Here is a 25,111-nt window from a genome sequence, read left to right on the forward strand (position 1 = left end):
AACATTGTACCTACCTTATAGTAATTGGAATCAGTAATCCAAAAATCAGATCAGTCGAATAGATCTCTGGACCTGTAAAAAGCTTCACTGTAAAGGAAAACCATATAGATGCAGGATCTTTCGTTACAGACAAAAAAATCCTACCTACTACTTTATATATTAGGACATATTTTTATATTTATTATTTTTTAGGCTGAACCCAAACACCAGAATAGTTATACTTCAGGTAGGAGGAGGGGTGGATGGGGGGAGGTGGCTTTCTACACTTACAGGAAATGAAATTTTAACATAAAATATTGCCCATTAAGATATATACCTAAGTTGGAAAGAATTTTAATGTTAGAGGGAGATTTGAAATCTACATCAAATTTTAAGGATTTTTTTATAAAATTTGTTTTTTGTATAATTCTTTATCTAAAAGCGGAAATACAATTTAAGATAAATAATTTTGACATCTGTGATTGGTGAATTGAAAATTATCTTTGCTCTGATAGGAGGAGCTTAAGTGTCGCACATCATTCAACCAAAAGGAGCGCAGAGAGTTTCCAATCCACCTATCCTATTGGTCAAAATTTATGAACTTAAATTGTATTTCCGCTTTTAGATAAATAAGGGGGGGGGTTTTTAATGCAACCATCTCGTAATCAATGTATAAATGGCACTTAAAATTCGAATTTTGATCTGAAATTGTGCATGAGTAATCCTTGGTAGGTCTATTTTCCCTAAATTGAAAAAAAAGTTGAAAAAGTAACGGCTAACGGCTCAGCCGTTTAGCCGTTTTTTGGCTATTTTTAGGGCAAATCTTCATAAATTACGTAGAAATCAACTTTTTGAAACATATTTTTGCTTTAAATCATGTGAAATGATACAAAAAAAAACATTTTTTAGATTTCTAGTACCAGCAATTTCCGGCTAGAACCGTTTGAAAACGTTACGGATCGGAAAAGAGCATTATGTGGAGAGAGGTTTCGTGATGGATTTCGCTTGAAAATACCCAACAAATGTCTAAACGGATGAGCCGCCAGCCGTTAGCCGCTACTTTTCCAACTTTTTGTTCGATTTAGGGAAAATAGACCTACCAAGGATTACTCATGCAAAATTTCAGATCCAAATTCGAATTCTAAGTGCCATTTATACATTGATTACGAGATGGTTGCATTAAAAACCCCCCCCTTATACAAAAAACTTGATGCAGATTTCAAATCTTCCTCTAACATTAAAATTCCTTCCAACTTATATATCCTATTGCCCATATCATCAAAATGACATACCTAGTTTTTTTTTTACTTGTATAGATGGTTTTCTACAGTCATACCTCCAGGTTCACATGCCAAAACAAATTTTATCCAACATTGAACCTGATCTAAACAGGGACCAATATATTTTTAAAAACTTGAAAATTATTTCTATTCCTTATTCATACAACTTTTTCTTGTTGTAATTTGGTTGAAGAGAGGGGTGGGTTAGCTTCCGACTGCAAATGTATAGGCTAAAACCTTCCCGGGACTACTGTGACAATTTCTTTTGTATACCTATTTAATGTTTACTAAAATTTTTTGAATCCATTGCTTAAAATTGTGTAAAAATTTAAAAGTTTGCATGATTTAGAAAGCGTAGCAACTCTATAATCATTACCTGAAAGTCCGTACGTCGATTTAAAACATGTTTATTTTTAAACTTTTTAACAAATTTTTTTTTGTATGATACAATTATATTATTCATGTGATTTTATGAATACTGATTTACATTAAAATAAAGTACAATGTTACAAGCGAAGCATCTTTATAACCATAACCAAGTCCTAAAAATGAAAGTATGTCCTTTAACAGTACATGTATTTAAGCAGTTTTGCAACAAAGGTACTCAGCATTTTGTTTATCTCAAACATTTACATAAACTCTGCTTATTCTGTTCTGACACTCTACAAGTTTTGATGCTCGTTTTAACCCTTTTAGTAGTGAAGCTTAGGGAGGGTTCATATCGGAATTAGACAAAGAGGGGTTATGCAACAGATAAAAGTAACCTTAAAAACATTTCTGACCGAAAACGAATTTTAAAAAATTGAGTTTTAGAACGCGACCACTAAAAAATATATTTCATTACTTATTAATATGCAAAGACGACATTCAATTTTTTTTTTGAATCAGAACTATGGCTTCATGGTGCTCCCTGGAAAGGCCTTGAGGAGCTAAATCAGGAACTTTTGTCTGTGTCAAAATATGTCGTTCCTAGCCTTAGAAATCACTAAAAACCACTATTTTTTAGGGTTTATTGAGAATTGTCTAATTTGTAGAGGTTTTTTAAATTTTCTCAGGCTAGGAACGAGAATTTTTGAAACGGTCAAAAGTTCCTGATTCAACTCCTCAATGCCTTTCCTGGGAGCGCCATGAAGCCATAGTTCTGATTCAAAAAAAATTTGACTCCCATTTACAAATAGCTATACAATTGAATGTCTGGTCGTCAGCGGTTTTAAGACTTAGGATAAATTTTAAATCATCCAGAGGTGTATTATACTCATACAAATCATTTGCAGATCCCCGCTTTGGCCTCAGAAAAAAATGTCTAAAATCTAAAATGTCTGTCTGTCCGTTATTCAGTTCGTAATGCTATGGGGGAAACTTTTTTTCCTCGGCTCCTATTCAAGATAGACAGCTGAAATTTTTAGGGATTAGATATGTTCACTTTCTACATATTACAACTAAGTTTCATCAAAATTTGCTTATTAGTTGGGGTGCTAGATCGGATCCTAGATTTTCATATTCTTTTTGATTTTCTCGACTCAATAATAAATGTATTGGCCATGCTAAGATTTGGACACGAGTGTGCACACGAGATCTGGGATCTGGGACAACAATGTGAACAAAATCCACCTTATCTTAGGTAAATATGTCAGGGATCTAAAGGGTTAGGACAATGGCCGATAAATTGATATACATCCCCGATGTTGGTACACAAAATTACCCTTTCTGTATATTACAATTCTTGGTTGAAATGTTTGAACACTCAACAACAAACATCCCCAAAGTTGTCAAGCCAACGAATGAGAAAACATTAATATAAAACTTTAGGGACTAGTGTAATAAACAACCCAATGTCCCCTCCCTCCCTGTAGATAAGTAGAGAAAGGGAGAAGGATTTAGCTAGGATGACGACATTCATAATCACGAAGCTTAACAATACGGACATTAGGACGTATTAACAATAACAATGAACGTACTGACATTTTAGACTTAATTATAGAGTTGTTACCGAATATTGTAACATTATTTCCATCGCTTTAGGAATCATCATGTACTTAATTAAGCAACCTTTATTATTTTCAAACTTAATTAAAAGTTTGTTTAGCCACATGTGTAAAATTTAGGGTTGTGCCGGATACTTTTTTTTACCGGATATCCGGTATTCGTATAGTTTCATTATCCGGTATCAAGCCGGAATTTGAAAATAGCCGGATATCCGGCCCAACCCTAGTAAAAGTTTCTAATACTTAGACAATATAATGCATGGGGAGCTCGTATAGATGAGATAGTGACGTGTCCCGCATGGAAACAACAGAAGAGAATTGCAGCCACAGAGGGGCTCATCTCCATTCCATATCAAAATGAACAAGTATTTATCTATTTATCCCTATAATAAAGTAACAGGATGTGTGACTGTCTGTGTGTCTGTCTGTTTGTCTGTACCAAAGGATATAGCTAACCGCTGAACCGATCGGGTTTTCCTTTACAGGGTAGCTTCTCATAGGTCCTGTCGGGTTTATAACTAATTTGGGGGGGGGGGGGGTACCACCACCCTCCCCAAAGAAATCGATAAAAATAAAAAAAGCCGCCGTGCGGATATTTTTGCAATTAGCTAAAAACATAACTAACACCATCTAACGGCGAAAAAAATATTTTTGGTAAATAGCTGATTTTAAAATAGATTGAAAAGAAACAATTTTACGTGTTCCTAGAGGCCTCTAGGGGCGTATCCGCTAGTTTTGTATAATGTCGTTGTGAATAGTGAATGTTAAATCCGCAATCCGCTCAATTTTGGAACCTATTTTGGACCCAGAATTGTTAATTTTTATGACATTTATAGCACCTAAAAATATTAGTATTTACAAACAGTTTTATTGTAGCATCCAAGTTTATTGTATTTTATTTTCACAGTAGCCTTTCATGGTTATTTTAGGCTAGTTTAGGTTAAGTAAGGGTTAGAAAATGGCCACTGAGCTGAGCTGTAGGGACTAGAATTTTTCGGTACTACGTCAAACACTAGATACGTCAAACAGTAGATGCGACAAACGCTAGACAAACAAACAGTAGATGCGTCAAACGCTAGACAGACAAACAATAGATGCGTCAAACACTAGACTACGACAAACAGTAGAATTTTCAATTTCGCGACAAACAGTAGAATTTTTAAAGTGCGACAAACACTAGAAGCGACATACGCTAGAATTTAAACTTAAAAAATAATTAAAGATTTTTTCGTTCATAAATACTAAATTTTTATAACTATCAATGCAGGGATCTAAAGGGATAAGATAATGGCCGAAAATGTACATCCCCTATAGCATAAAATTAGTGGTTAAAACGTTCGAACACTCAACTTATTAAACCAACCAATCAAATTTATTAGTGCCAAAAGTTGCTTAGCCAACGAATAAGAAAACTTTCTTACAAAACTTTTGACCCCCCCCCCTTCAACCTCATTTTTAATTTTAGTATATTTTAAAATATTATTTTTTTTTTTGGGGGGGGGAAGTAATTTATTCTAGGGGCAAAATATCTGGGGAGGGTGGTGGTACCCTCCCCCAAAATAGTTATAATCCTTCCCAGGTCCTATGAAAAGCTACCCTGTTAAGGAGAATCCGATCGGTTCAGCATTTAGCGAGATCCTTCGGTATAGACAAACAAACATCCTTTTACTTTTTTATAAGGATTAATTCTAGCGTTTGTCGTATCTATTGTTTGTCGCCTTTAGAAAAAATCTAGCGTTTGTCATATTCTAGCGTTTGTCGCATTCTAGCGTTTGTCGTATCTAGCGTATGTCGTGTCTAGGGTTTGTCTGTCTACTGTTTGTCTGTCTAGCGTTTGTCGCATCTACTGTTTGACGTATCTAGGGTTTGACGTAGTACCGAATTTTTCATTTTTAAAAGGCCTTTAAAAATATTGCTAGAATCCGCAATCCACAATCCGAAAATCAGCAATCTGCAAAATAAAATAAAAAATCCGCAATCCTTGGATTAATCGGCTTTTTTTTTTTTGGGGGGGGGGCGGATTTCTGTAAGAATTTAAATCCGGCCCGAAAATGGGGAGGAATGCCAACCCTATAGTATAAATATATATTTAGGATAAATACAGCCGACTGTATCAGTGTGACAAGCTGTTTATTACAGCTAATATTCTGTTTAGTATAAATATATATTTAGAATATATACAGCCGACTCTATCAGTGTGCCAAGCTGTATATGTACAGCTAATATTCTGTTTAGTATAAATATATATTTAGGATATATACAGCCGACTGTATCAGTGTGCTAAGCTGTATATGTACAGCCCGGCCTCAGGGCTGTATAACTGTCCGCTGGCCATGACTGATGGCGCTGCTAAAACCATCCACTCACTCAAGCTGGACCTCCCTGAAGCATGGAACCATTTGACATCCAGGCAATCAATTTTAAAGGGGTAGATGCAGGAAATGCATTTAAAGGGATAGTTCTACGAAGTGTATTTAAAGAGTAAAGGTACTTAGAGTAGTGAACTTTTATATGTCTTAGTAGAATATATTAGGCATTGGATAGATATGATTATATGTAAAAGAATTTTTAACATTGACCAGACCAAACTTTTTTTATTTGACAATATCTAAAAAAGTTAAAGTGATTTGCCACATAAATTACATGAGAATGGTCTATTTTTTTCCAAATATGTATAGCCAAAACACCAATATCAGAGAATCTTTTTCCACATATTTCACAAGAGTTATAAAAAAATTGAACAGGGATTCCCCTTGGGACAAGTTACTTAAAAACATAAAAAAATAACGTCCGGTTCATTATAGGACAGGTTTTCTATGGATTCTTTTTAAAAAAATAAAGAAAACCGTCCGGTTTACTTACAATATACACATTATCTCACGCGGAAATACCAACTAGCCATACAACATATATATAAAAAGACCATTCTCATGTAATTTATGTTGCAAATCACTAACTTTTTAGATATTGGCAAATAAAAAAAGTTCGGTCAGGTCAATGTTAAAATTCTTTATCACAATCATATCTATACAATGCCTAATATATTTTACTAAGACATATAAAAAGATCACTACTCTAAGTACCATACTAAATATTTTATTGGTCATTCTTTATTGTTATGTGTATTTTGTTGTATAAAAAGTTTGAAGTTCTAATAACTAGTAAATGCTATCTAAAGTTGTATTTATGACAAAAAAGTTTTTGCCATATATAACATGCAACGAAGTTGAAAATAAAAATGAAAAACTCATTTTTTAAGGAAAATCCCTGGTCAAATCTTTTAATTTTAATCAATAACTTTATATTATGCACTACTACGTTATTTAAAATAGAAAAAACTTACAGTTCACTATTTTTTTTTAAATGCACTTTGTGAAACTATCCCTTTGAATTTAAATCGCATTCTTGTGATATATGCGATTTATATATTTGTCTTCTTTCACAAAAACAGCATGACGACTAATTTGGTGATTGCTTTTTATTTATTTTGATACAAAATTATATATGTTTGATGGTATACTTGTTATGCTTTCTGAAATACACTTCACGCAACTATCCCTTTGGTTTTATACTAATTTATCTAGTTAGTTTTTAAAATATTTAAGTTTGAGAAAATAAAATGATATTGCATAGCTCAGATATTCAAACACTTTGTTTAATTCTAAAGTGCAAATTAGTACGCAATTTCTGGGATTTTCAGTTAGACCATGAATTAGACTAACAAAATATTTTTATAAATATGAATTATACATATGCTTTAAATTTTTGAACAAAAAAAAAACTGTTCCAAATGTTGTTAAATTTATAAGGAAACTTTTGTTACGTTTTAGAGTCCAGCTTCTACCAACAATGAAATTAATTTGGGAAAAAATCATAAAACCTATACGTGTTTTTCTAGCTGTAGTTGTGGGGCAACACATCGTAAAATTGACGACCTCTCCATTTGCCCCCCAAAATATTATTTTTAGATTTATTTCGCGTGTTTAAAGCCCTACATGCAGTTATAGAACTTCATTTTAGGTGATACGCAGAAATAAGGCATAGCCAACAAGCGAAATAAATCAAAAATAATATTTGAGGGGGCAGATAAAAACGTCAGCTGCAAATCACATATAGGTTTCAAGATTTTTTCCAATTAATTTCATTGTTGGTATAAGCTGGGTGACACGATTACTTATCATTTGTTTTTGTCTACCCAGGGATCCAAATTTATTCTGGACATCTGGTCAGTGGATGACGGAAAGGCAGGGCGGCTCTGATGTTGGACACGGCACGGAAACTTTGGCTGTGCCTCAACAGGTACAGTTTCATTCTTGTTTTTGGTATGCTGCACATCTTCTACTACATATCCAACTAGCGGCTACGCACCTAGAGGTCTCTAGGGGTATAAAAAGGTTCTATTTTTAATCCATGTTAAGATTTGCTTTTTACAAAAAAAATATCTAATAAGTAGATGATGTTAGTTATGTTTTTTTTTGTGATTTATCTTAGGATGTCAGTGGTTTCGTCCTCCAAAAATAGCTATAAACTTTCCCAGGACCTCTGAGAAGCTACATTGTAAAACTGTTAAGGAGAACCATATCGGTTCAGCGTTTAGCGAAAACCTTCGCTACAGACAGACGGACAGACATTCTGTTATTTTCTAAGTATATCCGATTGTCTGTCCGTGGGAAAATAATTCGTATACCAACTGCTTTTAAGACATTTTCTTTCTGAAGATTCTCCTTTTCATTGAGAATCTATACTGCATGTTATCATATATGCACGAACGTTCATAACATTGGTTTACCAACAAATTCAGAAGTGATTACTAGATTAGCTTGCTGTAGCTGCGCTATTAATGTATTGCATGACCCATAAAAAAGTATTTTTTTTTGTGGGTGACAGCCCTTAGTTCTTAATTAATCATTAAAAGTAGAACATGTACATACTCTCTGTAGAGTTTTACAACAGAAAAAGAAAAAAATAAGTATGTATCAACGGAGATTTTTAAAGGGCGATTATAGTTTCGATATGATATGAGCTTATATGAAAGGTGCCATTTCATACTTTTAGAATATCTATACCAAATTTAAAAATTCAAAAAAATCCTTAAGTAGATTTTGCAGTTTTCTGTTTCAATTGAACATATGATAAATGAGATTGACGACAAACGGTTTATTTTAGCCCTTTACAAGACTTTTTTTTTACTATTTTGCTTAAGTTTAATTGACTATTACAATGGCACGCATCTTAAATGATAATTTAAATGTTTATTATTTTAGATTATATACTCTTTAATTCAATTTTTAAAAAGCTTAAAAATAATTTGCGTAAAAATACGCCAATAGTTTTGACTAGGGTAAATAATACGTCTTAAAGTTTATTTTCTGTACAAAGATCATTGGTTAATTCTGGAAAATATAAAAACCCTCAAGTACGCAATTTTGACACACACACACACGAACCTTTAAAAAACAGGGATTTGAAATCATTCTTCCTCCAAGAAAATTTTATCGATTATTTTTTTTTTACTTTTTACATTATTTGATGTTTTTTTTAAACTTTTAAATATTTTACTTTATATAATTTGTATGAAGGTAGAAGATGGGTATATTTATCCCTGATTAATTGGTTTCCACGTTATTACGACTATCCTTTAACGAAAGCTTTTTAATTCAACCTTGCTACGAAGCCTTGTGTGATGCTAGGGTGTTTGAGTTCTTAGGGAACCACACTAATTACATAATATTTTCTTGAGTTAGACAGGTTTTAAGCTATAAACAGACTTATACAATTAGATATGTCAATATCTTTAAGTTATTTATAATCTATATAATGGCACCTTTGAAATAAGCTCATATTATATCAAACCTATATTCGCCCTTTAAAGCTAAAAGTAAAATTTAGAGTTTTATACATTCTTGTGTGGAAATGTAAAGAGACCAAGGACATATGCTACTTTTGATGATTCATTAAGAAATAAAGGCTGAAAACCCTGTCCTGTATTACAAAATTATAAAACTAAATGTTTTAGGATGGAAGCTACAAGTTGTATGGATATAAATGGTTTAGTTCAGCTACAGATTCAGATATGACTATGACCCTAGCCAGGGTGGTAGATTCACAGGTAAAAAAAAATAATAATAGTTATTTATCGCGGATATAAAAATGTACATTTATAAGATTATAACCAGTTTTGTTAGCCTCGAGATGTCGATGGCACTGACTAACAAAACTGGTTTTAATCTTGTAATTGTACATTTTTATATTCGTAGAAAACTGGATATAATATGATACATAATTTTTCAGTGTGACTGAGAACCGCTTCTTATCCACATGATATTAATCAGTTTCGAAGCCATAATGGAAAAATTTTGAACTAAAGGTTAGGAGTCTTAAGCTTAGAGTAAGAAAGTTAGTTTGGTTTTAAGCTATTTTCTCAGTTATTTTAACCTCAATTATTTTGGGTTATTAGGATGGGGGTTGTAAGATCGAATATGAGATATCTACAACTAGCGTCTACGCCCCCTAAAGGCCTCTAGGAGCACTTGAGGAGGGGGGAGTTAAATTCGATGATCCAATTTTATTTCTTAAAATTAAAAAAAAAGTTAAAAAGTCTAGGTACCCTCCCTCTATTTTTAATTTTAGTTTAAAAAAAATTGGGGCGATTTCTCTTGGGAGGGTGGTGGTACTCTCCCCCAAAATAGTTATTAACCTTCCCAGGACCTATGAGAAGCTACCCTGTTAAGGAGAGCCATACCGGTTCAGCGGTTAGTGAGATCCTGTACAAACAGACATTCAGACTTTTTTATAAGGATAATCACCATCCTCTTTTTATAATGGCTTCTTACAAAAGAAATTGAGATAAAAAGAAAGAACTCTTTCAATTTATTTTATTAAAAATATATTTGGATTTATTACTTTCAAAAAATGATTTTTGGTATTTTAATTATCTAAAAAATAAATTCTTAAGAGCAAAGCTTATCTACAATTACAGTCTGTACATTATGAATTCACGACAAGTGACACATTTCATTCTAAAAGTTATGTAAGGCCCTTTTCGCGTAATTAATCGAAACCGATTAATATGCGGTGGATAAGAACTGGTTCATATGTCTAGCACCTTATTATATCCAGTTTTTGACGAATATAAAAATGTACTATGGTAAGGTTAAAAATGGTTTTAATCTTATAATTGTACATTTTAGATCCGCGGAAAGCTGTTTATAATACGATGCGAGAAATAACTATTAAGTCTATTATTTGTAAAGAATTGAAAACTATCTACAATACAAAGTAGAATGATGTCTGTCCGTCCGTCCCTTAAGATCTCGGTAACCACTGAACTGATCGGATTCTACTCTTCAGGTATTATACCTACTGGTCGTGTTTTGGTTTTAGGCTATTTTCTTCGGGGGTGGGACACCCACAACCCCCCTGAAAAAAACAAAAAATCCCTCCCCTCATATATTTTTTCAAAATTTTTACGAATTTTGCTAGGGGCTAAGCCGCTAGTTTTTATATATTTTGTCTTAACATTTGTAACGAAGATACTCTAAACTAAGTTCACAAAGTACTTTCCTATTAAATGTTGCCCTCTCATTAACTTGTTTATTTGCAAGTCCAGCTTTTATGGATGTCGTCATCTTTGTTACTTTTAGAATAGTACGGTGTCGGGAAGCAAAGGAATCAGCATGTTCTATCTGAAAATAAGAAACCAAGATGGCGCCTTGAATAATATACAGGTTGATTATTATTAATAGTCAGGGTAGGGATAAACCAAGGTTTTTTTTTAAAAAGCCCAACCCAACCCGTAAAAACCCTTAAAACCCTGGGTTTTTAAAGGTTTTTTTGGGGGGTTTTATTGTTTTTTTTTCATTTAGGAGTCAAATACATTTGATATATTGATGAAATATCAATGTTTATGTTGTTGTAGGTAAAGGGTAAGCAAAAATTCACAATAAACAAGATAGATAAAGAAGAAAGCTGGCATTCCGATCAATTATAAACCTTTATTAGCAATGGTGCACAAAATATTCTATTAAGAGGGAGGGGAGGTTAAAAGCTTCAAAACATGGAACCTCCTCCTCAATTCTTAAGCTGTCAACACCCCCCACCCTCCACGAAATTACATCCCCTTAATAAAACCCTCTGCGCGCCACTGTAACTATTTCCTTTCATAAATTGTTATGTTTTAGTTTTAAAAATATTAATTATGATTATGTAATTTACACAATTTATATATCAATTTAGTAGCAAAGCGTTTTCTGAAATTTAGTTTTGAGAGAAAGTAATTTCATAAACATTTGAACAATAAGTAGAGCATCATTTATATAATTACTTCATATTTTTTTAGGTAAAATTTGCTTTAAAATGTTATTAGATCCTAGTCTTTGAGTAAATAGAGGTTTAATTTGTAAATTTTAACGTGAAATTTCAATGTTTTTTCAAAAACCCAAAAATCATAGGTTTTTTTTTCAATGGGTTTTTAAAAAAAAACCCTGGGTGGGTTTGTTTGGGAGGGTTTTTTGTATGCCCACCCTGTTAATAGTGAAACTGCTCTTCAAGTTTGTTCTGTTAGTTTGTATTTATGTTAGTACTAGAGGCGGCGTTCTAAAATTATTCCGCTATTGGCTAGATTGAAAATTAGCTTTTTCTTCCTGAAAAGCACTATGAGTATTAAACACTCTTCTATTGGAAGATTCGAGCTCATTTATAGACGTTTATTTCCTATATAGATCCGTCATGGATCCTGATGCAATAAAGCAAGCCGTTTTATAAAAAATCTGTCAAAAATAATTCATAAGGTAAAAAACACAAAAAGTAATCGCTCATATAGGTATAGAATAACACATACGGAGAAAAAGATGTATATCCCTGACAAATTGAGGGCCCATTCTATAAGCACCTCTTAATATTTAACTTTTAGGAAAGCTATTTTCTAGCATCTGATTGATCATTTTTCAGTGGACTTTCTTAAAACTTCCCTTACTTAACCTAACCTATCTAAAAGAAGCACAAAATACGCTAAAATATAATACTTCTAAAAGTTTAATAAAATAAACAAGGACAATTTGAGTTATTGTACTACAGCTATGAAATCAACATATCATACCAAGAAAACCTTAAATACATGATAAAGGTGAAACTTTGTCCCTTGCAAGGACTGGGGAATGTGATTCAGACAAACAACTCTTAGTATAAATTTCCCAACAACCCTCTTCCCTTATTTCTCCCACTTCCCCTTCTTCTTACCCACTTTCCTTCAGCTACACAAAAAACAAGTTTTACGCCAACTCTAAACCAACAAAATATTAAATTTTCAGCAATTTCATATAGAATTAATCAATGATAGTTTTAGTTTATAGTATTTTTCAAAACATACTCAAAATCTTAAACGATGGGTGATTTCGTAGAGAAATGTTACTGTTTTCAATATTTTCAAAATACTAAAATAACCCTAAAAATATACAAATTCCCCGATATATTCAAACGACCGGAAATTGAGACTTCACACCTTTGTTAACATTTTCATACGGATAGAAGGGGTCAACTTATGCTAGATTTGGGATGTATTTGTAAGATACTACATATGTTCACATATCTTTACGGTCAAACATTGTCAGAAAATCATAAAAATTCCGGAAAATATTATCATACGAAGAAGGTTTATGGCCTCACTAGAATTTTATGACTTGGAATAATAAAGGTTTGGTGAATACATTTTTTTTCTATCATCACGCAATCTCTTAGCAAGATAGTTAATCTTAGTTCTTATTGCTAATTTCGCTTGTTTTTTTATTTTCATTTTGGCAGCATTTCATGCTTAATAAACCAACCAATCAAAATTAAAGAAAAAAAGTCTCCAAAGTTGTTATTTGCAACTCTAAATGTGTTAATGTTCGTTTTAGAGCTTTGCTTTTATGTATGTTGTCATCCTTGTCAAATAACATATTACAGAGTAGCTTTGTAACTAAAAATTCAAAAAATCAAAATGTTTAAAAAGGAGTAGCTTGGCTTCCGCTCTGAATGTAACTAAACAAGTATGATAACACCCTTAAAAGCAAAGCTCAGTGAATATAAAGTCAGACAAACAAATATAGAGTTAACAGCGCATTTAATATTAAAAATCATGTTGAACAAATTTTATTATAAATCTAACCAAAAAATAATAAACATTCAAATTCTCAGAGACTCAGTCATACTTACAATTAATATAAACCGCTTTCTAGGATATAGAATGCTTAAATTAAATGAAATAATCAAAATTATCATGCATTTTAAATTTGTTTCGCTTTTATGGATTTTGACAATTTGTGTATTGTAACTTATAAAAAAATTGCTCATTTGTAAACATCATATTCATGACCAACTTCCTATCATAAAGGGGAGGGGGAGGACTATATACTGTTAAAGTTTAATAAATGTATGTCTAAGCTAAGCGAGGTTTTTCTATAATTTGTGTTGGTTCTTGAGACTTGACGCGTCGGTCTGTGCATCATTAATTTAATGTATAGATATTGTATAGATTTAGAAAGCGTTGCAACTATATAATACTTACTTATAATTTTGATTATACTTATACATTTATGCTTATGTTAATGTTTGATTGTACTACCATTTCGCTTTTATGGATGTTGTGATCCTTGTTGATATAATTAAACCTTAAAAATATCCCTCACCCCCCCCCCCCCTTCATATTTATATTTGACTTACAACTTTGGATGGAAGAAAATAATACCCTTTAGGATTTAACTTTCACTTGACCTATACTGAACTCCCCCCCCCCCCATCTCTTTTAGCAAAAGTTGACCAATGATCATTCATCATATATCATACATCATAATAGGGGGAGGGGAGGGATCTTTTACTTATAACGAGACTTAAATAAATATAAGAAGAGTATAAGTATTTAGAAAAAATAACATCCTATTATATAAAGAAGTTGGAGTTTTTTGTCTTAAGCTTTAGATTTCAATAACTGCTAAACAGATTGGGTTCTCTATTCTAGGTAAGCTTCACATAATTTTTGTGATGGTTTTATGCTGTTATATTTTCATATTTAAGGTTTACGATGGTTTTAAGCTATTCTTTAGTTCTTTTTTTGCCCCTTCGAATAAAGAGCCTCTAGATGCTAGGGGCGTAGCTGCTAGTATACATATAATAGGATACTAGTTCAGATATTTTTTAAGCTACTGACCCAAAAAAAAAAAAAAAATAACAACACAGCACAAATTTTGCCGTTGAATGTGTGCGTCTGTTTTGATCTAGCTGAACTTTACAGGTTAGCTTCTAATAGGTAAAACCCTCTCAATATTTTTTAACATTCTTACATAAAGATCATAACAGAAATTCTTTACTGTCCCCAGGGAGGAGGGTGTATTAGACTGTAAATTAAATTGGTACTCAAAGTTTTAAAATTACTTTATTTTATTGGTTGGCGCAAAACTTTGGGTACTTTTATTGTATTTTCATTGGTTGGTTTAAGACTATCAGTGTCCACACTTTTCAACCAATAATCTTAATCTACATATGGGGTAATTTTGTTTATCATTACTGGGGATGTACCAGGGGCATCCAAGCTTATTTTTTTTTTTTGGGGGGGGGGGGAGGGTAAATATTTTTTTTAATGGGAGGTTATTTTTAACATATGGTTTTGTTTTCAATTCTAAATATACTACAAACTACGCTTGAAGTTAACCAGTATTTCTTGTAAAAAAAAGTAACAGGATGTCTTTATAACTTATTGTTTCTTTGGATCGATATGATTTTAACCCTATTTTATGGGGGGGGGGGGGGTTGAAAATGTATGAAATCTGAGTACTAAGCTTATTGAACTAGCAGAGTCACGGAGAGGGTGGACATTGGACTGTAAATTATATTAGCTTAAAAACTTTGGGTATAAAATGTATTTATCAACTCTGTGATCGTTGCTTAAAGATTATGTGACAATTTAAAACACAATAAAGTTAAGTGTCCAGACATTTTAAACTTAAATTGTAATCTAATGAGGGGTATTTTTGTTTATCATCAAAGTTCCCTTCCTGGGCCCAGCTGAGTAAACAACTGCAACATGCAACATGAGTATTTTATAATATAGCTCTATCAATATCCAGGGAGGGAGGGGACAATGGGCTGTTCATCTCACTAATCATATATTCGTTGGCTTTACAAATTTGGGGACTTTTATTAAGTTTTGAATTTTGATTGGTTTGTTCATTAAGTTGGGTGTCCAACGTTTCAACCACTATAGTAGTAAAAAAAAGGGTAAATTTGTGTATTAATATTAGCGATGTACATCAATTTATCGGCCATTGTCTTATCAATTTAGATCTCTGATCAATATCCTTGTCAACATGCAATTTTATTGGTTTATATCGACTACAAGAAGAGAAAAATTTAGGTTGCAATATCCCCTCACATTTGTTGGTCGGGATGGAAGGGAAAGGGGAATGGGGGAGATATAAATTTTAGCCCGCCGAATAGTTCACTTTTTAATAGAACAGGAAAATCTGATGTAATGTCTAAGTAATTATAAATCCATTTTAAAGCCGATACTATCCCAAAAAAGGACCACTGCACTGTTAAGGACATTTGATAATTAATGACACAAGTACTCAAAGTTTTATTAATAAGTTTTTTTACTCGTAGGTTAAAAAAATTGAATTGTGATTGGTAGGGTCCGAACTTGTAGTGCCCAATCTTTTTAACCAATGTTTTATATTGTATAGATTTTTATTTATAATTTTTGGTGATGTACATCAATGCAAAGTCCATTTTCTAATCCCCTCAGATTCCTGGGTATGAATCATAGATTATTTGTGTGTGTGTCCATTCCATTTTAGATTTATGGGAAGGGGTGTTAATTATATCTACTGCTGTTAAAAACAAAGCTTTTCTATAATTGGGGTTGGTTTCACGTCCGTCCGTCTGTACATCTAGAACTGATAGATTAAGAAAGTGGAACAACTTTATAATATTAACTTATAATTCTGTTTATACTTTATTCTGATTATTCAGTTCTGACAATCTACAAGTGTTACTGTTTGTTTAGATTAGATTAGATTAGATTTATTATTCTTGGGTGTACATACATAGAAAAAAAAAACTACAATAATAAATGAATTAAATGAATATTATATACATTTATATATACAGAAAAATTTTATTGATATGGTTAATTTATAAAAATATTTTCTTCCCAAATGGCAGTTTCCTAAAAAATAGGAGTATGCAGTAATGTGTATTCACACATTGTTTTCATACAGGCCATATAAATAAGACAAAAAAAAAAGATAATAAGCAATAAATGAAATCATATTGGAGAGGAAAGAATGATAATAGGAAGGATTGATTAGGGCATACAAGTCTCACACCATTATTGCAATAATAGAAATTTAAAAAAAAATTTAAACAAATAAATTTTGATTAATTTATCAGATTTCAAACAATATTGAAAAGAAATATAAATTTATCTACATTCTTGACATAATGGGTTGTTACACACTAGAATTAAGCTTGATAACAAAGATTCTTTTAGATTTTTAATAAATTTTTTTCTTGGTTGATTGTGGGTTAATAAATCATTATTACAATGGTTATTCCATAATTCTTGAAAATGATACTTAGGAAATCTTTCAATAGATTTAAACTTCGGCTTTTTAACATCAAACATATTTGAGTTTCTAAGATTTCTGGTATGTAATTGGTTACGGCGAAGCCATGTACCTTGAAAGGAACTTGGTAGCTTACTGTTTATAAAATCATACATAAATAATAATTTCAAATAATTAGCTGATTCATGTAAAGGAAGGACATTCATTTTTTTAAATAAAGGCATTGTGTGTGAGATGTGTTTCTTACTAAAAACAATTCTTATTGCCTTTTTTTGCAATTTAATTAATGGTTCCATAGTAGATTTAAGACCACAACTCCAGGCAGGTAAACAGTAAAGTAAATGACTATTTATAAGGGAATGAAAAAGCATTTTTTTGCTATCTAAATTCAGTATATGTTTAGCTCTATTTATAAGAAATAAGGAACTAGAAATTTTTTTACGTAAATGTTCTACATGATATTTAAAATTTAAAGAAGGATCTATAAATACACCTAGGAATTTAATTGCAGGAATATTGCTACTTGAATTGACATAATTTAAGATTTTTATTTTCTCAGGATCAAACTCATTTTCATTGTTAAAGTTTAGCTTAATATTAAGAGCATTCCAATCAATAGTATTTTCGTTTTTATTAAATATCATAATTTTAGTTTTATCAGGATTTAAGCTCATTTGATTACTCCTAAACCAATCAGATATCTTTTTAAGTTCATTGTTTAATTTCAGTTTTATCTCTGTAAAGTTTTTACCAGAAATTAAAAAATTACTGTCATCAGCAAATAATAGGGTAAATAAATCAGTACAGTTTTTAAGATCATTTATGTAGATTAAAAATAGAATTGGTCCTAAAATAGAGCCCTGTGGGACGCCTCTATCTATTTTCAGCTTTGTTGAGTCAGTGTTGTTTACATGTACAAATTGCTGTCTATTACTTAAATAATTTTTAAACCATTCAAGTTCAATGCCATTAATGCCAATTTTTGACAACTTTTTAATTAAAATATGGTGTGGAATTGTATCAAAACATTTTGCAAGATCACAGAAGACTCCAATTACAGTTTTATTATCGTTTTTTGCTTCGGCTATGTAATTTAAGAGGTGTACCACAGGGTGTATTGTAGACTTTTTTGATTGAAATCCATACTGATGTTCAAAAATGATATTATTACTAATCAAATAACAAGAAAGTTGTTGATAAATGACTTTTTCTAAAACTTTTGAGAAAATAGCTAATAAACTTATTGGCCTATAGTTTGATGGATCAGCTTTTTCATTAGAATTATTCCCTTTTAACTTAAAAATAGGTATAACTTTTGCGATTTTTAATTCAGAAGGTATTTTTCCAGTTAAAATAGTTTGGTTAATGACATGAGAGAGAGGAAGAGCAATAACAGAAATAATTTTCTTTAAAAAAGAGTTTGTACTACTGATTCGCTTTTATGGATGTTGTCATCCTTGTTGATAAACCCTCTGATTTCCTTTATTTGGCTAAAGTTAAACAGAGTTGCCCCCCCCCCCCCATATCCAATTGAATATGATTTACTACTATTTTCTGCCAAAATAAAGGTAAAAGGTAAAACATGGACAATAATAGTTATTTCTTTCATTGTATTATAAACGGCTTTCCGCGGATATAGAATGTACAATTATAAGATTAAAACCAGTTTTTTTGGCCCCGAGGTGCCGAAGAAAAAAACTAATTCTATATTCTAATCTACCTCCCCCCCCCATAAAAAAAAGTTGCTCTTAAGAATTCATTTGTAGTTCAGGAAGGGAGCAGAGAAAATAAGAACGGCTTGTTTTTTTCCTTTGCCTTGTAAAGTAAATCATATTCAATTGAATATGGGAGGGGGGGGGGGGGGTAAAAAACCCTGTGAACACACCCCACCCCCCATAATCCTATACAATAGGAAGTTTAAATATGAGCATTTATAGAAACAACAAGGATGACAACATCCATAAAAGCGAAGCGCTGAACTGGTAGGACAAACGGACATTAACACTTGTATAGTGTCAAAATTGAATAATCAGATTATAAATGTATAAGAGTCGATGTAAAATTGATTATAGAGTTGCTACGCTTTCTAAATCTTACCTAATTACTGCAGGAATCACTATGCAAAGTTTGAAATCGATAGGACAGTTCTAACATGCCTAAATTAACGAAAAAAGCTATCTGTTACGGACGGACGTACGGAGTGACGGACGGACGTATGGACGGACCGACCCTAATTATAGAAAAGCTTCGCTTTTAAAAATTAACTTTTATGTGAGACAATGTTAGATATACCTTTGTAAGAATGTGTTTCTAAGGACCAATTTTTAAAAGCGAAGCTTTTCTATAATCAAGGCCGCTCCGTCCTTTACTGATATCTCTTATCATAATTTTCTTTTCTATAATTGGGGTTGGTTGCACGTCCGTCCGTCTGTACATCTGGAACTGATAGATTTTTTAGAATTTAGGCATGTTAGTATTGTTCTATTGTACAATTTAGAAAGCATAGCAACTCCAAATATTCACTTATAATTTTGTTTTTACTTAAACATTTATATTCTGATTATTCAGTTATAACAACAGACAAAATACAAGTGTTAATGTTTGTTTGTACTACTATTTTGCTTTAAGGAAGTTATCATCCTTGTTTTTTATCTCTCATTTTATTCTTAATCCTCTCCCTCTCCCATATGTTGACCCGTTTAAGATGACCCCTTCTTAAGTTACAGTGGAGTATTATCATAAGAACCTCATAAAAAGGAGGGAAATTTTAACTGAAGATAAATTTTTTTTCTGCAGTGCCGCTACTTTACAAATACGAACTGTAAAATTACAAGTCAAACAAGATAAAGTGGTTCTTTGACAATCACTATTTAATCTGGACAACATTTTGCTTCAGTAAACAATGTTTATACTTTATAATGACGTGCATATTAAGTAAATATTAAGTAAAAAAACCTTTCAGTGTTAAAAATCTTATCTATTTAAATTTTTTCATGTATATTTCAACAAAAAAAAACTTTAGCTAGAAAATTTTTTTTGTAATATGCGAAGGTTCCGTGATCATATGAACATGCTAATTTAATTGAGAAATCCAATATTTTTTAAAAAACTCAAATGGCCCAATAAAATTAAACGGTCTAGCTAAGTTTTTGAAAGGGATAATTAGTGATTTACAACGATATCCTGGCCGTATGAAAATGTATAGCTATTTCAATATTTATAATATTCCCATTTAACCCCTTTCTTTCACATGTTTAACCCCAGTATGAAAATTAGGGAATTTAGCAATATTTGGCACCAATTTTAATATTTTGAAGCCTTAAATTAGTTTTTGAAACTAACGATATGACTGGAATTAATTGGCTGAATCGAATCCCCTGGTCTCTTGTCACTGGGTAATAAAGGTTTGACTTAACAAAATTGGCTAGAAATGAATTAATAGTATTGTTTATCTTTTAATACTTAATATTATATGTTGATTTCATAGCTGTAGTACAATAACTCAAATTGTCCTTGTTTATTTTATAAAACTTTCAGAAGTATTATATTTTACACAGAAATAGCTAAAATGTTTCTAAGGAATCAATTAGTACAAATATTAATTTTTAACAAATCATTCCTTTGAATAGTTCTAGATAACTTTTGAGAGCAACTGCTATTTTGTATTTTTACAATGAAGAGTAAGAAAATATACAATACATACGTATATGATGTAAAGAATTTAAATATGTTTGTTTCTGTGGGTAAAGTTGAAAAACAAGCTAGTAACAAGACTATTATAATAATTCTTGTTTAGGTGTAAAGTTTAAAAGTATAAAAACAAGCTAAGAACAAGATAATTATTATAATAGTTACTTGTTTAGCTTGTATAGTTGAAATCAAGCTAGTAACAAGACAATTATAATAATTCTTGTTTAGGTTGTAAAGTTGAAAAACAAGCTAGTAAAAAGACAATTATAATAATTCTTGTTTAGGGGTTGTAAAATTGAAAAACAAGCTAGTAACAAGACAATTATAATAATTCTTGTTTAGGTTGAAAAGTTGAAAAATAGGCTAGTAACAAGATAATTATAATAATCCTTGTTTAGGTTGTAAAGTTGAAAAACAAGCTAGGAACAAGACAATTATAATAACTCTTGTTTAGGTTGTAAAGTTGAAAAACAAGCTAGTAACAAGACAATTATAATAATCCTTGTTTAGGTTGTAAAGTTGAAAAACAAGCTAGTAACAAGACAATTATAATAATCCTTGTTTAGGTTGTAAAGTTGAAAAAAAAGCTAGTAACAAGATAATTATAATAATCCTTGTTTAGGTTGTAAAGTTGAAAAACAAGCTAGTAAAAAGATAATTATAGTAATCCTTGTTTAGGTTGTAAAGTTGAAAAACAAGCTAGGAACAAGACAATTATAATAACTCTTGTTTAGGTTGTAAAGTTGAAAAACAAGCTAGTAACAAGACAATTATAATAATCCTTGTTTAGGTTGTAAAGTTGAAAAACAAGCTAGTAACAAGACAATTATAATAATCCTTGTTTAGGTTGTAAAGTTGAAAAACAAGCTAGTAACAAGATAATTATAATAATCCTTGTTTAGGTTGTAAAGTTGAAAAACAAGCTAGTAACAAGACAATTAAAATAATCCTTGTTTAGGTTGTAAAGTTGAAAAACAAGCTAGTAACAAGACAATTATAATAATTTTTGTTTAGGTTGTAAAGTTGAAAAACAAGCTAGTAATAAGACAATTATAATAATTCTTGTTTAGGTTGTAAAGTTGAAGACAAGCAAGGAAAAAGATAATTATAATAATTCTTGTTTAGGGTGTAAAGTTGAAGACAAGCTAGTAACAAGACAATTATGATAATTCTTGTTTAGGTTGTAAAGTTGAAGACAAGCTTGTAACAAGACAATTATAATAATTCTTGTTTAGGTTGTAAAGTTGAAAAACAAGCTAGTAACAAGACAATTATAATAATTTTTGTTTAGGTTGTAAAGTTGAAAAACAAGCTAGTAATAAGACAATTATAATAATTCTTGTTTAGGTTGTAAAGTTGAAGACAAGCAAGGAAAAAGATAATTATAATAATTCTTGTTTAGGGTGTAAAGTTGAAGACAAGCTAGTAACAAGACAATTATAATAATTCTTGTTTAGGTTGTAAAGTTGAAAAACAAGCTAGGAACAAGACAACTTCCAACAGCTGAACTCTTGTTAGGTTAGTTGAAACTCTTGTAAATAAAGTTACTATAATAGGGCTAGCAGAATGGTTATTTTTTGGTTAGTTTTCATTGGTTAGTTATTTTAGAGGGCAAAATAGTTGTTATATGTTTATGTCTTCACACAAATGGTCAGCAATCTTTTTTTCATTCCAAAAAGGCACCAGTTTTGATGAAAACAATTCTTGTTTACACTGATCTTTTGTCTTATTGTTTATTTTACTTTTCTAAAATTATTACAATTAACTCTTGTTAATGCAATGACTTCTGGACCTACAATATTTTTAGATGGAGCAGTAGCAACAATGGTTTCACCAGAAGGAAGGGGCATTCCCTCAATTAGTAGCATGTTAACAATTTCCAGGTAATCCAATTGTATATAGTACTAGCGGCTACGCCCCTAGAAGCTTCAAGGGGAACTTGAAGGAAGTGGGGGGTGGGGTGGGGAATCGACCCTCTGCATTATTTTTTTAATAGAAAAGAAATTGTTGGAGATCATTTTTTTCTAGGGTTCTCTAGGGAGGGAAGTGGTACCCTCAACCGAAAATTTAATAAATCTTATTATTACATATTAGAAGCTACAATAATATGGATATGCAATGATATCGGTTTAGCGGTTAGCGAGATCCCTCGGTACACACAAGACAGACAGACATCCTATTACTTTTATCTAAGGATAATACACCATGTATATATGGGGAAAATTTGAATCATCACTTCGTGTTAGGAACATTTACAACTTTTAAAAATTACCTAAAATCTTGTGTATAAAACTGCTATTTAAAGGTTGCATAATGGAATATCAAGCGCGGCAGCTATGCGCAAGATGGTGAGTCTGGCAAGAGATTACTCTACTAGAAGAACAGCCTTTGGGAACATCATTGCAAATCAACCTCTACATGTGCAAACACTTGCAAGGTAATTTATACTTGTATTTTTTAAAACATAATGGATCAAGGGCGTTCCAGCTTTTTCATTTGGGGGGTTAAAAATTAAAAATTCTGGGGGAGGGGGTATCACCCCTTTACCCCTCCCCCCATTGGACGACCTTGTCAGGGATCTTAGGGGATTGAATATAGGACGATGAATTGATGTATATACAAAATTTTAATAAAAAATTACCTACCCTTTCTGTTGATTGGGATAATTCATTGGTTGAAAAGTTTAGACAATGCTAGTTTGAACCATCCAATATAGATGTAATAAAGTCTTTTAAGCAAAGGATCGCGAGAACGTCCAATTTCCTTTCCCTCCATGTTAAAACACTTTATGATAATAAATTTTCTACAGGCTTAAATTTTTTGTTTTCGTTGCTTGTCTCTAGAAAAGTTAAAATATTAATTCGGCCACAAAATTGCGGCTGTAGGTGCGGTTGTCAAACCAAGATGAGTTTTAAATCCGTATAATAAAGCAACAGGATGTCTGTCTGCTTAACCGATATGGTTCTCCTTTACAGGGTAGTTTATCTTGTCCTGGGAAGGTTCACGACTATTTTGGGGGAAGGCACCTCCACCCTCCCAAGAGAAAATGCCCTTTAAAAAAATTTCCCCCTCCCCCCACATAATAAAACCTCAAACTTTTTATCTATTTTTAAATCTAAAATTGTGTTATCAAATTCAACCCCCCCCCCCCCTCCATAAGTGCCCCTAGAGGCCTCTAGGGGGCGTAGCCGCTAGTATACTTAATATAATACCAAAATATTAATAATACTAATACTAGAATGGAGGTAGAAACACGAGGATGTAGTATTCTAATGTTTGAACTGGCAAGATTATTGGGACTACATGATAACAACTCTATATCTGACCAGGTATAGTATTCTAATGTTTGAGCTGGCAAGATTATTGGGACAACATGATAACAACTCTATTTCTGACCAGGTATAGTATTCTAATGTTTGAACTGGCAAGATTATTGGGACAACATGATAACAACTTTATTTCTGACCAGGTATAGTTTTCTAATGTTTAAGCTGGCAAGATTATTGGGACAACATGATAACAACTCTATTTCTGACCAGGTATAGCATTCTAATGTTTGAACTGGCAAGATTATTAGGACAACATGATAAAACAACTCTATTTCTGACCAGGTACAAACAAAATTCATCTTCTCATGTTATTCTTCCAAAAAACGGGTATAGTCCCTTTTGTGGCAACGCCTCTTAAGGGGCGTTTTGTCGTATTTTCACAGTAGCTTTTAATATGTTATTTAAGGTTAGGTTAGATTAAGTTACTTTAGGTAATTGCCCCGCTTGGTTAGGCAATTGGCCTCGCCGGGTTAGAGCCCCCCGCAGAGGCTAGAAATAGGGGAAAAGCTACTGAGAAACTACGGCGAAACGCCCCTTAAGAGGCGTTGCCACGAATGTGTTTATACCTAATTAATAAGAAGTTTGATGTCAAACAACTTTTACTAGCGGTTTCGCTCCTTTCATCTAGGGGCTTTGCCCCAAGGGGTAATTTAAAAAAATTAAGTATTTCTGGTGCTGCCATTTATCTGCTTAAAAACATTATTTTTTTGGGAGGGGGGAAATTTTTATTTTGGGGGGGGTGTCCCTCTGTATTAAAGATAGAGATAAAGTAGATATATCTAATGTATAGAGCGCATCAACTCAATAACATAATTACAAAGTAATTGTCGCTACTTTGATATGAAAAGTAGCAACTCTATATTTTGTTGCCATAAGTACGTACAGAAATTATTTGTTTGTTAATCTTATCGCTTGGCTTTTATGAATATTTTTTCCTTGATTTTTTTTTAGGATTTGTTGGTGTTGAGATTAATGACTCCTGTGGCCAAACTTTACACTGCTAAACAGGCTGTGGCTGTTTGTTCTGAAGGTTTGACAATGGATTTATAATCATAGATGTATAATCAAGACAACCTTCTGTCCCAAGTGGTAGAGACCTTTTTGGTCCGCTAGCAAATGACTTGGCTGTATTTATATTTCCAACGGTGTTTAAAGACTCAATTGAAAGTCGACACAGGTTTCCCATCCCGTGGGTAGAATTATATATAGATCGTGCCCCCTCTATTCATTAAATTTATTGGTATGACAAC

At 31.9% G+C, this 25,111-nt stretch overlaps 1 protein-coding gene across 1 annotated transcript in view; it reads left to right on the forward strand.

Annotated features, from left to right (window-relative positions):
• Positions 1-25,111, forward strand: part of LOC145329317 (acyl-CoA dehydrogenase family member 11-like) — a 41,409-nt gene that overhangs the window by 1,346 nt on the left and 14,952 nt on the right. Inside the window, exons 3-15 of the mRNA XM_080173376.1 lie at positions 193-226; positions 1,296-1,369; positions 2,807-2,880; positions 3,492-3,609; positions 5,497-5,654; positions 7,444-7,543; positions 9,261-9,353; positions 10,888-10,971; positions 21,990-22,050; positions 22,340-22,415; positions 22,838-22,969; positions 23,771-23,861; positions 24,813-24,891. Coding sequence (XP_080029502.1) covers positions 193-226; positions 1,296-1,369; positions 2,807-2,880; positions 3,492-3,609; positions 5,497-5,654; positions 7,444-7,543; positions 9,261-9,353; positions 10,888-10,971; positions 21,990-22,050; positions 22,340-22,415; positions 22,838-22,969; positions 23,771-23,861; positions 24,813-24,891 — 1,174 coding nt within the window. The remainder of the gene's footprint in view (positions 1-192; positions 227-1,295; positions 1,370-2,806; positions 2,881-3,491; positions 3,610-5,496; positions 5,655-7,443; positions 7,544-9,260; positions 9,354-10,887; positions 10,972-21,989; positions 22,051-22,339; positions 22,416-22,837; positions 22,970-23,770; positions 23,862-24,812; positions 24,892-25,111) is intronic.

The sequence above is a fragment of the Acartia tonsa genome, chromosome 10 (genome assembly GCF_053477335.1).
Source record: "Acartia tonsa isolate MP-2025a chromosome 10, ASM5347733v1, whole genome shotgun sequence".
NCBI lineage: Eukaryota > Metazoa > Arthropoda > Copepoda > Calanoida > Acartiidae > Acartia > Acartia tonsa.